At 41.5% G+C, this 14198-nt stretch overlaps 1 protein-coding gene across 1 annotated transcript in view; it reads right to left on the bottom strand.

Moving 5' to 3' along the window:
- Positions 1–12812, bottom strand: part of PARP14 (poly(ADP-ribose) polymerase family member 14) — a 43595-nt gene extending 30783 nt beyond the window's left edge. The window contains 5 exon segments of the mRNA XM_006905568.3: positions 662–898; positions 3324–3566; positions 7203–7236; positions 7980–8107; positions 12559–12812. Of these exon segments, the coding sequence (XP_006905630.2) occupies positions 662–898; positions 3324–3566; positions 7203–7236; positions 7980–8107; positions 12559–12742 (826 nt within the window). The 5' untranslated portion in view covers positions 12743–12812.
- Positions 12813–14198: the final 1386 nt, after the last annotated feature.

Raw genomic sequence — 14198 nt, 5'->3', positions numbered from 1 at the left:
AAGTCTGGCCCTCCAATTCCTACTTCTCAGCCTTGACCTCTGAACATCAATGAACTCTCCATGCTGACTTTGCACGAGCCTCAGACAGCTAGAAATCTATGTCTGTAAAACCCTCAGAAGTGTTTCCCTAAGATTCGGCTGGACATGGTTTTCACAGGGTCACCGAAAAGAACAACCCAGCAGGCATCCACTGATAATGTGAAATCACCCTTATTAATTTCTGAATGACATTGACAGGTGAAAGGGAAAGTGTTGATGCTTTATAGGAACTGTTCATGTTTCTGAGTGTTTCTTTATCTAACCTTATCAAAATTAATTTGAGAATTTCTACCAAGTGTACAGCTGAAACACAGATCATCTCTTTTTTTAATACAGTATTTCCAAGATTCTGAGAATTATATATTTTTCAGTTCATCATAGGTAGAGACTCATGAGAGAATCTCCTTATATTTTTCAAAAATTTAACTTACTTTTTAAAAATCTGAATCGCTGGACTCATTAAGCATCATATTCCAGAGGAACCTGATTACTAATTGGATTACCAATGAAATATACAAATAAAAAAGAAAATACACTGGAATTCAATTGATAATAGTTAAGATCTGCTAAAGTGGTGGTTTAGATTATGCCAGGTCTACAAAATCAGGCTAATAGATATTACCTTTTCTGTCAAAAAATTCAATCAGAGCTGAACTCTCTTCAGGAAAACATTCAACACTGGTAATTTTTCCCCCTCCATTTTGAGGATTTTCAAAAAAACATTTCAGATTATAGTCATCAACACCAGGCGGCAGGTTTTCGACCCTGATTCTTTTTGTCTCCTCCAGAAGTCTTGGAGAAAGCTGAAGGTGTTTCACTGAATGGTGTGTGGCACAAACATCAACAAATTGCATGGGATCTACAAATCAAAATCAATCAATCAGAAAATTATGTTTATATTTTTACATTATACAGAAGAAACTGTCTGAATATTGAGATAAAGGGTAGAGCTAGATGCAAGATTTTAATCCCTAAATGAGAAATGACATGCTTAAAACTTCCAGTCTCTGAACAATGATGCATATATGAATATCTTACCTGGATTATGGCCACTGAGTTGTGTCCCTCCTCCACTCACAACCCTCTCCAACCCTCCTTGACATCGCCAACACAAATCTTTCTCTACAACACAAATCTCCTCATTTCACTGCTTCCTCAAGTCCTTCAATGGCTCCCTATTACCTGCAGGCATGAGTCCACACTCTTTGCTAGGCTTACAATGCCTTTGGCTATTTGACTCCAAACTAATTTCCAAATATCACCTCTGGTTATTCTTTGCCATTCATTTTATTTTCCATAATACCAAAAAAAAAAAAAACAACAACAAAAAAAACCCCAAAAAAACCCAAACAAAAAAAACCCAAAACTAGCCATTATTTTGAAAACCCGTTCTCTTTTGCTTTCATACATATATATCATTTCCTGTGCCTGAAATGCCCTTCTCCAATTTTTATCCTGATTCTATTCCTCCTTCAAGACTCAGCCCAATTATCTCTTTCAAATAAATGAATATTGATTGTGAGCCCACAATGTACCAGGCACTGTGCTAGGAGCTAAGGATAGAGTGATGAATATAACAAGTACTTGAACATTCACTGCCCAGGAGGGAGGACATCCTAAAAGCAAACAAGTGGCCTACTGGCACTCAGACAAGGATTCCCAGAGTAGGCAATCACTGACCTAAGTTTTGAAGGATGAAGAAGAGTTTAACTAGCTAGATAAGGGGAGAAAATATTTCAGGCAGAGAGAACAGCAATGGCATGAAACAACATAGTGTATTTGGGACCTAATAAACTGGTACTACTGAAGTATATACTTCATAAAAGGGAGTAGGCAGGGCAAAACCAAGCCACTTTGTATAGGTTCCCTTCCTTCCCATTCTCCACGGCCTGCTGTTCACAGCTGAAGAAGGCAGCTTCTCCTCTTACATCTTCATTATTCATTTACACATGGGTTACTTCCCTTCCCCATATGAATTTCTCAAAAGCAAGAGCCAAGAATTATTTATCTCTGTACCTACTGCACCTAGACAAGTGCATACAGCAGGTGTCCAAGTTTTTGATCAATGAACAAAAGCAAGTCCATCTAGTTTTACCTTTATAAAAAATAATCATAAATTTGAAATAAGAATAGCTTCTTTTATTGAGTCCTTATCACGTCTCAGGTACTATGTCAAGAGCTTTGCAAACATTATTTCATTTAATCTTCATAGAAACTATATCAGATAGGCATTACTATTCCCATTTTATAGATGAGAAAAATAAGGCACACAGAAGGTAGTAAATTGACCAACCTCAGATAATTAGTTTAATGGAGAATCTAGAATTTTGACTTCATGACCTGCATTCTTAATTAACCATTCCACCTCCATGGCAATGGAATAGAGAGGGCCTCGAACTGAAAATTTTCCTTGTCTTTCTGGAGATGACTCTTCCATCTCAGAGATCATTCACAGACTCCTCACACAGACCTCAAAGAACACTCATTTTTTTTTGCATCACATGCTCCTTGCATATGTGGATGACCATGAAAGTATTAAGGAAATACATGGTAAAGGGGATAAGAGAACAGGCTGTATAGAGGTGTGCTGCCTGGGTTCAAATCCAGTTCTTCCATTTATCTGCACCTTTGTCTCAAGTGTAAAATGAGGAATAATAATAATAATCTCAAAAGATTGTTGAAAGGAACAAATTAATTAATACATGGAAAGAGCTTAGCATAATACCTAATTTACAGTAACACTATATGAGTGCTTGCTATTATTATTATTATTAACCTCAAGTTCAATTTGGTAACACACATCAATATTTACTTCTCCCAACGAGGTGAAAACATTGACTCTTCTGCTTGGAATCACTTTAATAACCTTAGACTTTAGATTTCTATTTGGGTGTGTTGTCTCTGTCTCTGCCTCTTTGTCTCTGTCTCTCAGTCTCTTCGAACTGAGTTCAAAAATCATCACTGTCTTTGTCTCTGTCTCTGTCTCTCTGTCTCTCTCTCTCTCCCCTTCTCTCTCTCTCTCTCTCTCTCTACACACACACACACATACACATACACACACACACCTCATACAATAAAGTTTGATCTATTAAATATACCAGACTTTGGATTCAAAACAAATTTGCTTCTCTTTCAAATAAAAAAGGACCTATGTTAACTTGGAGTCTCTCTTATTAGTTACTAGAAAGACTCAGATTTTCAGAGACATTCCATTAGTTGGGTGTCCCAAGTCCCAAAAGTGTGGTGCAAAGAAGACTGGCAAATGAAGAATCACTTAATCTTACCTATATATTTTAGAAAGGTAACGACGGCAACATCAAAATCTCGTATTACTTCCACTTGAAAATCATCACTGGACAGGCCACTTATGTTCTCCACCAACAAGATTAACATGATATCAGTCACATTTGTGTTGAGATTTTCAAATGCAACCAAAGAGGGAATATTTTCACATTCTTTTGGGCTATCTTCCATTTTTTCTGACCTTCTGTTGAGAGAGTTTTTCTTATCCAGTTCTTTTGACGCATCTGATTTTAGGGATACAAAAGAGGTCAAGATGTTATATTTACTACCACGGTCTTAGCAAAGTAAATTATCATAAGACACTGCCCTCTTTCTTTCCCAACCTCTAGGCTAACTCATATAAAAACATATCTTAGAAGGCTTTTTACTTAAATTAATTAAAAATAAAATGTACCTTATTATCATTATATTATTTTCAATTTTATTACACCTTTTCTGCTGACATATACTTCTATCACAGCACCATATTATAATAATCAAACTCAGTTTCTCAAAAGTGAGGGACATGTTTATGCATCTTTGTATTGCTGGCACATGGTATATACTTGAGGCTCAATAACTGTTTGCTGAATTGGAGATTTACTGCTGGGACCACTGCAGGAAAGCAAGAACAACTGATGTCTGGGCATCTGAAAAGCAGTAAGTTCCTATCACTGAAGAGAAAAAAAAAGACACTTGCACTGAATGACTAAGGGATACAAATAGAAGGTAAAATGACCTAGAGAGCTGTAGGTATACATCAAACTCATTGAATAGCGATCATTCCAGCCAGCTTGTTCCTCTCCAGTGTTGATCATACTGAGTTATTCATATGCATCAGGTCATTCTCACTCTACACTTGTCCAGTGCAGTAAAGCATGATGAGTACAATGTGAATTTTAGCCATTCTTTGAGCAACTATTCAATTGAGGCCCTTATTATATTTAAGGTACTGGATGTGTGGAGAGGGGTGCATACAAAAAACATTAGATAAGGAACTTACAAATTTTCTAATGGAGGTACTCAAGAAAAATGAGAAAGGGAACTGTTTATTATGGCACAGCAAAATGCTATGTGCTCACCAAATCCATTTTGTTTTCTACCTGCGAAACATTTCCCAGACTTCCTACAATTCAATTCCTACAGTAGGGTTCACGTGGCTAATTAAATATGGGTGGAAGTGGTGAGTTCCACTTCCAAGCATGGCCAATACACGTCTCCTTCATATGGATCTCCATTCTCCCTTGCAGTGACCTTGGAGGCCACATATCAGGATAATAGTATCAAAAGATGGAAGGAGGCTGGGTTTCCGAATGACTGTGTGAAGCAGCCTAGACTCTCCCCACCACCCTAGCTGTCAACTACCCTGAACTTTGATCTGGGGGGTTGTTTGTTACAGCAGTTAGAGCACCTTGACAAATACTCTTGCCATGTGCTGAACGTGGCTCCACGCACATACATTCACGTCAAATAAAAAAAAAATAGCTTAGCGATTCAATAATGACATAAACTAGCATTCAGTGAGACAGGTATAACAAACCAGAACGACTACTAGGCTGGGGGTCAGGCTACATGAGTTCAACTCCTGACCCCACCACTCTTTAGCCATGTGACTTCGGACACATCTCTTAATTATAAAATGAGAGTATTGAACTAAGCGAATGGTAAGAGCCTTTCCAGCAATATAGTTTTGTAATGCCATGACAATTAGAAGCTTCATCACAAGGGATGCTTGGTTAATTGTATGTGAAAGCTTAGAAAGGAAAGATGACTGAAATGTCTAGTAGGCAATGGGTAGACAGGTTATGAACTTCAAGAGAAATAAGGAAGTCAGAAGAGGGCACTGGTTTGGGGAGACGGATGATACAGGTGGCTTCAGACATGTTGGCTCTAACATATGTTCCAACAAGAAGGTCAGACATGAGGTCTATAATTTAGAGGAGAGTCCAGGCTGGAAATAAAAACTTGGATAAACCAGAATTTCCTGACCACAAGTGACCAGTATTTCCTTGCTCTTACTCATCTCTCTTCTCCTGGTTCTTCCACTGGCTGGTTTCCACCTTTCATGCCCAGCCCAACTCAGCTAGGCCTAGAACTGGACATTGGCTTAAGGCTCACATTCCCTGATGCTGGTGTGTGCCTTGACTGACCTTTCCCTGCTCTGTCAACTGCCCGTCAAACTTTAACTTGAAGCTCTGGGTTTTAGGCATGGTATAGCATCCTTTGCTCTCCTCATCCCTGAGATATGAGACCTATTAGGGAACCCCCTTCTATCCTCATTTTTCTCAGTTCTGAAAATTGTCCATACCGTTCCAATTACTTTCAAGAGTCCTACCCTTAGAGCCATTGTCAGGACTCAGTGTGGAGTAACTATTCAACAAAGGACCTGCTCTTCCACCTCTTAAAAGGGTCAACTTAAGTATCCTGTTGAAGACAGGTTACCCATCTTCCTGGTTGGTTACTATCATTAGTCTGGGTCAGGTAGAAGGTAAAATTAGGTTAGTAAATGGGTCTAAAATTTCCAGGACAATGAAAAATCCATTGATGGTATGGGGCTGGATGGCTGTCCCCAAGAATACATACACTTGGAGTTTTAAGCAACTCTGAAGCAGTGCTAACAAATCAGTTAACAGAGAGTTAGGGTAAAATCTATGAAACCATAAGAAACACAGACTTGATTAAATTCTAGTTGCAGGAAATGGTACAGATATAAATGTACAAATATAAAACCAATTCCTGGTCTAAAATTGAACTTGAGGGTACAGCACTTAAGGCATCTTCTAAGAAATAGATAAGAATTTAAGGGGTCACAATGAACATCGAGAGCTGAGTGAGCCAGTTCAATATCTGAAGAATGGTAAACATGAATTATTCTAAAGAGACCCCCTAAAAATCCCATCTTATAAGAATCATGAGCTTCTTAAGAAAACCATGCATACTAGATTCTACAGTTTAACAGTACATTCATGTTAGGTAAAAACTATCTATATTCATATCATTAACAGTCGTTTTACCAAGTAAAGGCAGTTCTCTTCCTAGTGTCAAAATTTTTTATTTTCGAAAATAAAAAATTGCAAAAATTTAAACATGTTCTCAAGACAATTTCAGCTTTAGAGGACAACATTTACACATTTTTTTGGAATTCCTTTTCCCTCAGATCTGGATATATGTATCACTTTATCTCTCTTGCTCAGCCATTCAACACAGTTCATCATTTCCTTCCCTTTATAAGAAGAGCATGCTTAGTCAGGAAAACTAGTCTCTTCTTTAGTAAATGTCAGGTGGTACTACAGGCCAACATCCAGACATTAGTTAAGCAGCAGAGTTCACAAAAGCTACTAGATTTCAGGCTGTTTCTCTCAGCAGATGGGATGAGAAGAGCTGCTGCTGATCTGGAGGGCAGCACCCACATCCCGCACCCAGCACTCAGAAGTTTTCATCCAAAGGACCTACACCTTCCTGTTGGGCTCCAGAGGACAGCACTTTCCACACCCAGTGCTCAGAAACTGACTTAGCCACACACAGCATCCACTGACATGTCATGCCCTTGTTTCTTGATGGCAGGTTGGGCACAGGTGGGCTCTAAAGGTCAGTTCATCACCGCCTTCTAGGCACGTCTCAATTACAGGGCGTCTCCCAGTCCCCACAGAGGTTGCTGTTCCCATCCTTTTGATCTGAACCCTTATAGTAAAGGGGCATTCCCAGTGTTTGTCCTCTGCAAAGCTCTCTGAGAGTATGTACATGATGCAGTCCAAGGCATCTCCAAGCTGAGCATTCCCTGCCTTGTGAAGTCAAGAAGATAAGGATGATGTCTACATGTGCCATCTTTAATAAAAGCAAAACTGCCTGGCGAAGGCCAGTCATCTCAACTGAGACCTTACCTGGTTCTTTGGCATTTTCTTTGGTCTTAGATTCCTGAAATCCAAAGAATAAAATAGCATTAATAAATTACTAATAAATTCTTTACATTAAGAAAATGTGCCTGGGACCAGGCTGGAGATGTAGGGTCTATAGAAACTATAATGAAAAGCTCTGGCAATGATGCTGTTGAATGAACCTCATGTGTAGTGGCACATCCACTCACTCAGCACAAAAACCATTGATAAAAGTGACTTGCAAATAATAGAAACTCCAATGAACACCAAGTGTCTGGGGTATGGGGTAAGACTTACATTTTTTTTTTCTCATTTAACATTTATTGAGTGTTTCCTATGAATAACCCCTTGCCATTTGCTTTACAAAGGCTGCCTCATCTAATTCTCACAGCATTCCAACAATCGAATGAGAGAGATGCTATTACTATACCATTTTACACTGAGGAAATACTTAGTCCATGCGATATAGATCACTGCCCCCTCAAAACAATGTAGAAATAAAACAAGTACAGCAAGTTCCAGGTTAAGAGCACCCAGGATCAACAGACCTCAAATTTTACATCTCAAACCACTCTTATTATAATTCCCAAACTCTGACTTTTGCAAGTGTCTAAGTCAAACAAAACTGCCACCTACTATTCCACACCTACTCTACCACCACTCTCACTTCCTCCACAACTGTAAGTGGCTTTTCTCACTCCACTAGATTGTCCTCATTGTGCTTCCCATCCCACACACCTTGAGAAAACACCCTACTTCCCTTTTACTCACTCCTTTACTTACTTTTGTTGGACTTTTCCCCTCAGAGGCATCATGGACATCATCTGTGGGCAACTGGAGAGTTAACTTGAATGTTCCTTTTCCTGGTAATACTAACTCGTGGTTCTCTCTCTCCAGAACTTTCTGCCGAACTGAAATAAATATATATATAAAAAAGCCAACTGTTAAGAAATCTTTATTCACAAAAATTATTCCATGATTTCCATAGGCTTTTTCATCATCAATCAATGGCTTGGTCAGTTTCCCAAGAGAATTCTTGTGCGGCAAAAAGAGGAAAAGTTTGACAAGCAGAATTGGATTTGAATTCCATCTTTAAACTTATTTATTTATTTTTTTTACCTTAAGCATGTTCAAAAACCTCGGTCTTCTTGTATATTAATAAGTAATTAATGAAGACCGTCTTATGTAGGTGTTAGGTGGAGTAAATTGAAAAATTTAATACGGTACCTGATGCTCAGTGGGCACTCAGAAAGGAAGCAATATTTATTCACAGTAAAGGGAAGCAATTAAAGCATCCCTCATGGTGAGCCAATGAAGACTGGGTGCTGGGGCATAGCATAATAAAAGCCATCTTTTAGGAAGGTAACATAGGTGACCAGGAGCAGAAGGCCAGAAACCTAGTTAAAAAGAATTGTTAAAAAGAATTGTTTCAATCAATTCTTTGACCTGTGAAGAGAAGAGATTCACATTCATTAGTAAAAGGAGTAGACAAGAAGGGATAGGAGAGATTTTTTAAAAAATTAACACATCAGGAAGTTGGGCTGTAGTGAAAAAACAAACAGTGGACACAAGTGTTCAAAAACCTGGATTCAAATTCCAACTCTGCCATGAACTAGATGAGAGATATTCAGGAAATATCTTAACTTCTCTTAAGTCTCTTTCCTCACTCAAACCAGTGTCTGTGAATGAATTTTGTAACCCCCACAAAAGCTATGCAAATTAAGTTATAATTATAAGAAAGACCAACCAGAGAGAGAAAGGGGAAAAAAGAACAACAGAGAATGTGTGAGTTTAGACGAGAAGGTGTGCTCAGGAAGGGTGAAGGGAACCTTTGAAAGTGCCATACAGTTCACAGGCACAGCTCTGCCATAGTGTATTCTGATAATGTTGGCCTGATGAGGCCGAGGATATAGGTAGCAATCTTTCAAAAAAAGGAGCTTGAATAGCTTTTCCACCTCAACTATTTATGAAGGGGTGAGGGAAGTGAGGCCTCATCTAGATGCCAACTGGATGAAACACACCTCGGAAACAATATGAGAAGAAATGCCAGACTCTTAATTTCACCCTTTATGGGAGGGCGGATATTTTCACATGTACTCCTAAGGGGCTGCCTTAAGCTAGAGCGAGGACAGGATAAGACCCCTGAAGCCAGAGAGGAAGCTAAGTTTTGTAAGCCAAGTTGTCCAGACTCATGGACTTCTGTGATGAATTCCTTTTATTATTCCCCAGACTTCCATAGAATCCTATCCAGGTATCTAAGTGTGCCAGTCTGTTCTGTGTGCAATATGTATAGGTACCACTTCTTCAAGAAAGCAGATGGTAGCAATATCAGTAAGTGCTCCCCAAGAAGAAGAATGTGAATCTGGCAGGAAAAAGAGGTTCCACTCTGATGTCCAGCCACCCTGATCCATGTGGACCGTCTCCCATCTGCACCAACCTCAGACCAGCCACATTTACTTTTATTTAAAGAGAAGATGGGATCCCTTACCGAAAAGAGGTGGACAATAATCAGGAGCCAAATTATGACCAGAAAGGGAGTAAATGTACACATCAGGAATGGGGTTTAAAATCTTCTGAGTCAGTTTATACTAAACTTTTCAGAAATTTGATAAACTACATAAAAGTAAAATATAGCTTCTAAATAGTTCCTGTATGCTATACAGTAGTTTCTACAGAGAAATCCTGATGGGCTTGTTCTTATCATGTGAATTATATGACTAAATCGTGTTATATTATGGCCTGTACCTGCTGAAGCCACTTCCTGGTGTGGAGAGAGGGTATTTCTGCAGAAGAACTCCTGCCCTAGGACTGCTAAGGCAGGTCATTCATTGTTAGCAAATTACTGACAGCTTGCTGAGAAAGTGGTTGTTCTGGTAGGAAACTGAAACTGAATAGGGACTTTCCACTCCCTCAGGAACTTTGATCATAAAAGGTCTTGAGCTGCAGTAAGTCTGAGATGTCCGTGCTGAGGGTAACATGAAGGGGATGAAGGGGCCATTGGAGCAGCCTGGGGGTAGGGGAAGGGGGTAATGGGCTGGGAGATGCGAAGGAATTAGCCTGGCAGGAGACTGTTCTGCTTTGAGGGCTAGAACGGAATCATGTTATCATCACAAAATTATATATTGTGCTGGTTGTATTTTTAGGCTGTTTGTATTTTCTATAATTGTTTCCCTTTTTGTTCATTCAGGGTCATCAACAAACAACAGAGATTCCCAAACTTCAGCACACCAGGGCCACCTGGGGTGCTGGTTCAACGTGCAGATTCCCACCCAGCCACACTCAGGGTTGCTGAGTCTAAGTGACCAAGCTGGGGCTGTGTCTGTTTAACCTTTTATGAGTCAGGATGCAGGGAGTTTGCGGCCCCAATTTGAGAACTACTCCTAAGGATAATGGGATGCTGAAGAAGAAAGAAGGGTCCCTAAGTGCCGGGCCTATGCTGATGTTAACAGTTGGTATTAAAGTAGTAACACCCCTTGAGGAAATGACTTAACATTGCACAGCTTCCCTTCTGGAATTAAAGTAGTAACATCCCTTGAGGAAATAACTTAACACTGTACAGCTTCCCTTCTGCGCATTCCTTGGCGAGATTAATCTTTAGAAAACTTGGTACTTTGTTTTTATAAAGACTCTGAGCCAAGCAAGTCTCCTGTCCCCGTCCACTTCACTTCCTTCACTGTGCACCCCTCTCCGCTCTGGGTTTCATCTTTCCTTTCTAGATCCATGCCTAGAGTACCTCGATTGCTTTCAGGGCCTTGGAAGCCTCCTTGCTTCTCCTCTGGCCCAAAAGCTTCTCCAAATCCAGTGACAGGCAGGATCATGGGTTGTCTACATCCTTTCCTATGAGATTCCAGTGGAGAAAGTGCACGCTCTGGGAGCAGCAGGTCTTCCAGCACAGAGCCAGGTGGGTGTCTTAAGCAAGCAGATATTTGGCAGGTATTTGTCTTCTCCCTTTCTTAAATGGCAACAACAAGCTGGACAAGGGGAGAATGCCGTTGCTCAGCTAACTGGCTGTGGGAAGGGAAATTCCCTCTTGAAACTTGGGAAACTCCCAAACACATTCAACCCCGTCTGAGGACAACCTTGAAACTGAGGGAAGAGGTAGCAGCAGACTTCAAAACTGTGTGTGGATCAACAGCACACTGTCTTCCCTCTCCAATAACTCTATTTCATGCAGACAATGTGATTTTAGGTAGTGTCTCTGCCTCTCTCCCAGGTGACCCCAGAACCACTGGGAATCTCCATGACTCCCAGGGAAATCCCCATGATTCCTTACATTGTTTAACCCCTTTCCTTCACCACCTAAAAATTAACAGAAATAGAAGAGGTTTTCCCTTCCCTCCGTCTCAAATGGAGCATAGGTCATTCCCATAGAACCAGTTACCAAATCCAGAACAGTACACAAATAGGTATATCTTCTATCCCCACACTGACTTTCATTGTGAAAGGACTCACTTGTCCTCACTTAGAACGCTGCGTGGATCTCTTTAAAAGTCTCATTTTCATAGTCTCTCCTGACAGAAATCAATGTACTTATTTTCAACCAAATTAATCTCCCCAAAGTACATTTGGACATGTTTCTCCCCTAACTACTTGTGGGGTAAAGTTCAAACTTCTTATTATGTCACACAAGACCCTCTATCATCTCAACCCAACTTTCTTCCTCACCTCTTCACAAGAAAAGGAGGTTTAATAACAGAAAGCCTACAAATTTTAAAATATAAGAGACTCCCCTTGTAACCTTATAAAATTTCCCAGAGCCCACATGTTCTAGATCACCAGCTAGTCAAACCACCCTGCCTGGTCCCTGAAGATGCCTTGTGCTTTCCTGCCCCCAGCACTTAATCATGCAGCATACCCGCATCTGAAGAGCCCTACCGGGTATCTTCCCTATTAGGTGCGGAATTCACCCTCAGGAGTCAGTTAGGATGTGACTGTTCTGGAAACTTTCTCTTCCCTTAAAATCGTGTTCTCATAAACATTTAGAACTCTAAAACTGCTGCTTTTACAGGTAGAAGACAAAAAAATGGAATGGCAACTCTGCCATTAACACACTACGCAGCCTTGTAAAAAGGTGAGTGAACTTGCTATCAGTCAGCGCCTTTCCGTTCTGCCGTGCCGGGTTCTGCCGCTACCTGCAGGCAGCACCTGAGAGGGCTCGGAAGCGCAGGGGAGAGGGACCGCGACGCTCCGCGATGCTCCCCCCGTGCCCCGCACTCTGTGTCCATTCTGCAACACGCCCTTCTCTCCCCCCAACTGCTGCTGGAGCCGGGCGGATTCTCCCTCTGCGTGCCCCAGTTCCAAGTTTCCCCTGGGGAAAGAGCGGGTTGTCCCCACTCTCACCCCCGCCCCGGATGCCCCTCACCGTTCTCCCGGAAGAGCACCAGGAAATGGGCCGGGTTCCCGGACACCTGGCGAACGTCGCACTCCCCGCCGCCCGATCTCTTTGGGCTCTGGAAGTACATCTGCAACTTGGCGCTCAAGTTCTTCGGGGGGTCGGAGCCCCAGGACCCCTCGACCAGCAGCGGGAAGAAGCCGGGCGCAGCCATCCTCAGCTCTGCTCGTCCCGCCTGGACTGCCAGTCCCTCCGCAAATCCGAGCTGTTAACTTTGACTCTTTCGCTTTCGTTTCCGGGAAAACTCCTCCCTGCCACTATGCTACCTTTGACTGTAAACAGCAGGCCAGGATTTGATTAGTCAACCTCTAATCTTCCCCATCATCTGGAGCCCATAGCGAAGGCTGGCCATCCGCACGCCAGACATCTGGCCTCTCTGTCTGTTTGTTTGCACCGGTTTCTAACTAAGCTCAGGGCTTATGGGCCACTGACAGAGCCACAGGTGAAATCAGCAGCTTTGGGTCATCAGATCCCGTAAAAGCACAAGGTTTTATTTTTGCCACAGGGCGACATTTTACAAGAAAATATAAAGGCTCATCGAACTGTCTTTAGACTGTTTGGGGCCCATTTGGGAACTTCTTTCAACAATCAGTTAGTTGTCAGAATTTTACCTTGCTTTCCTTCGTTTGCAGTTTGTTCCCTGATATGTTAATATTATATGTCTAGAAATAGGGGGTGGTGTGGGGTGGGGAACAGTACATCAGTTTTTTACGGAATATTTACTAGGTGCCATGCACTCAGGATGGATACAACAGACAGACACAGTTCCTGCCCTCCCTGAGCTCAGGAAGCTGTGGGACACAGACGAGTTATGACACACTGGAATAAGGGCTTCTGAAACAAATTAGGAGAAGCTCAAGGAGAGTTTATAGGGAGGTGACATATAACCTGAAGCCTAAGGAGGATGAGGGATAACCTTGGAGAACTGAGAAGAGGAGAGTCGATAATGTGATTTATTTGTGGAGAATCACTCTGGCTGTTGTGTGGTAGCTAGAATAGAGAGGTAGGGAGATTGCCAAGTGGCTGCTGTAGTGTCCCAAGTGAGAGATAAGGGTGGCTGAGATCAGGGTGCTGGCAGAAGAGGACCTGAGAAAGAGTGGGATTCCAAACCGATATTGAAGGCACAACTGCAGGATTTGCTGAAGGATGTGGCAAGCGAGAGAAGATGCTCAAAGATGACTCCATGGTCATCTACAGATGGCCTGAGAATCAGGCTACATAATAGTGACATCCACCAGATGGGAGCACCAAAGGGAAGCCAGAAATGTAGGAGAGAGGCTAGGAATATGTGTATCCTTGACCCATAATAAAAGAGTATTTCCAGTGAGAAGGAGAGATTATCATTTAAACACTACTAATACATCAGGTGAGAGAAGTATCTCTGGGACTGCTGGGGGACATGGCACTGTCTCCTAGTGAGGGGGCATGAGACCGAGATGGCAATGGACAGAAGACTGAAAGAAAGGGAAGGAAGTGGACGCAGCAAGCACAGTCAGCTCTTTGCAGAAGTGTGACTGTGAAGAGGAAGAAAGATTTAGGCGGCAACTTATTGGATTATAGGATCAGACAGTTGTTATGCTTCTTTTCTGGCTTTTTAAATATTTTTAAGA

This window comes from Pteropus alecto, unplaced genomic scaffold (assembly GCF_000325575.1).
Source record: "Pteropus alecto unplaced genomic scaffold, ASM32557v1 scaffold251, whole genome shotgun sequence".
Taxonomy (NCBI): domain Eukaryota; kingdom Metazoa; phylum Chordata; class Mammalia; order Chiroptera; family Pteropodidae; genus Pteropus; species Pteropus alecto.
Note: the sequence above shows the minus strand (reverse complement) of the source record. Positions and strands in the feature narration are given on the sequence as shown.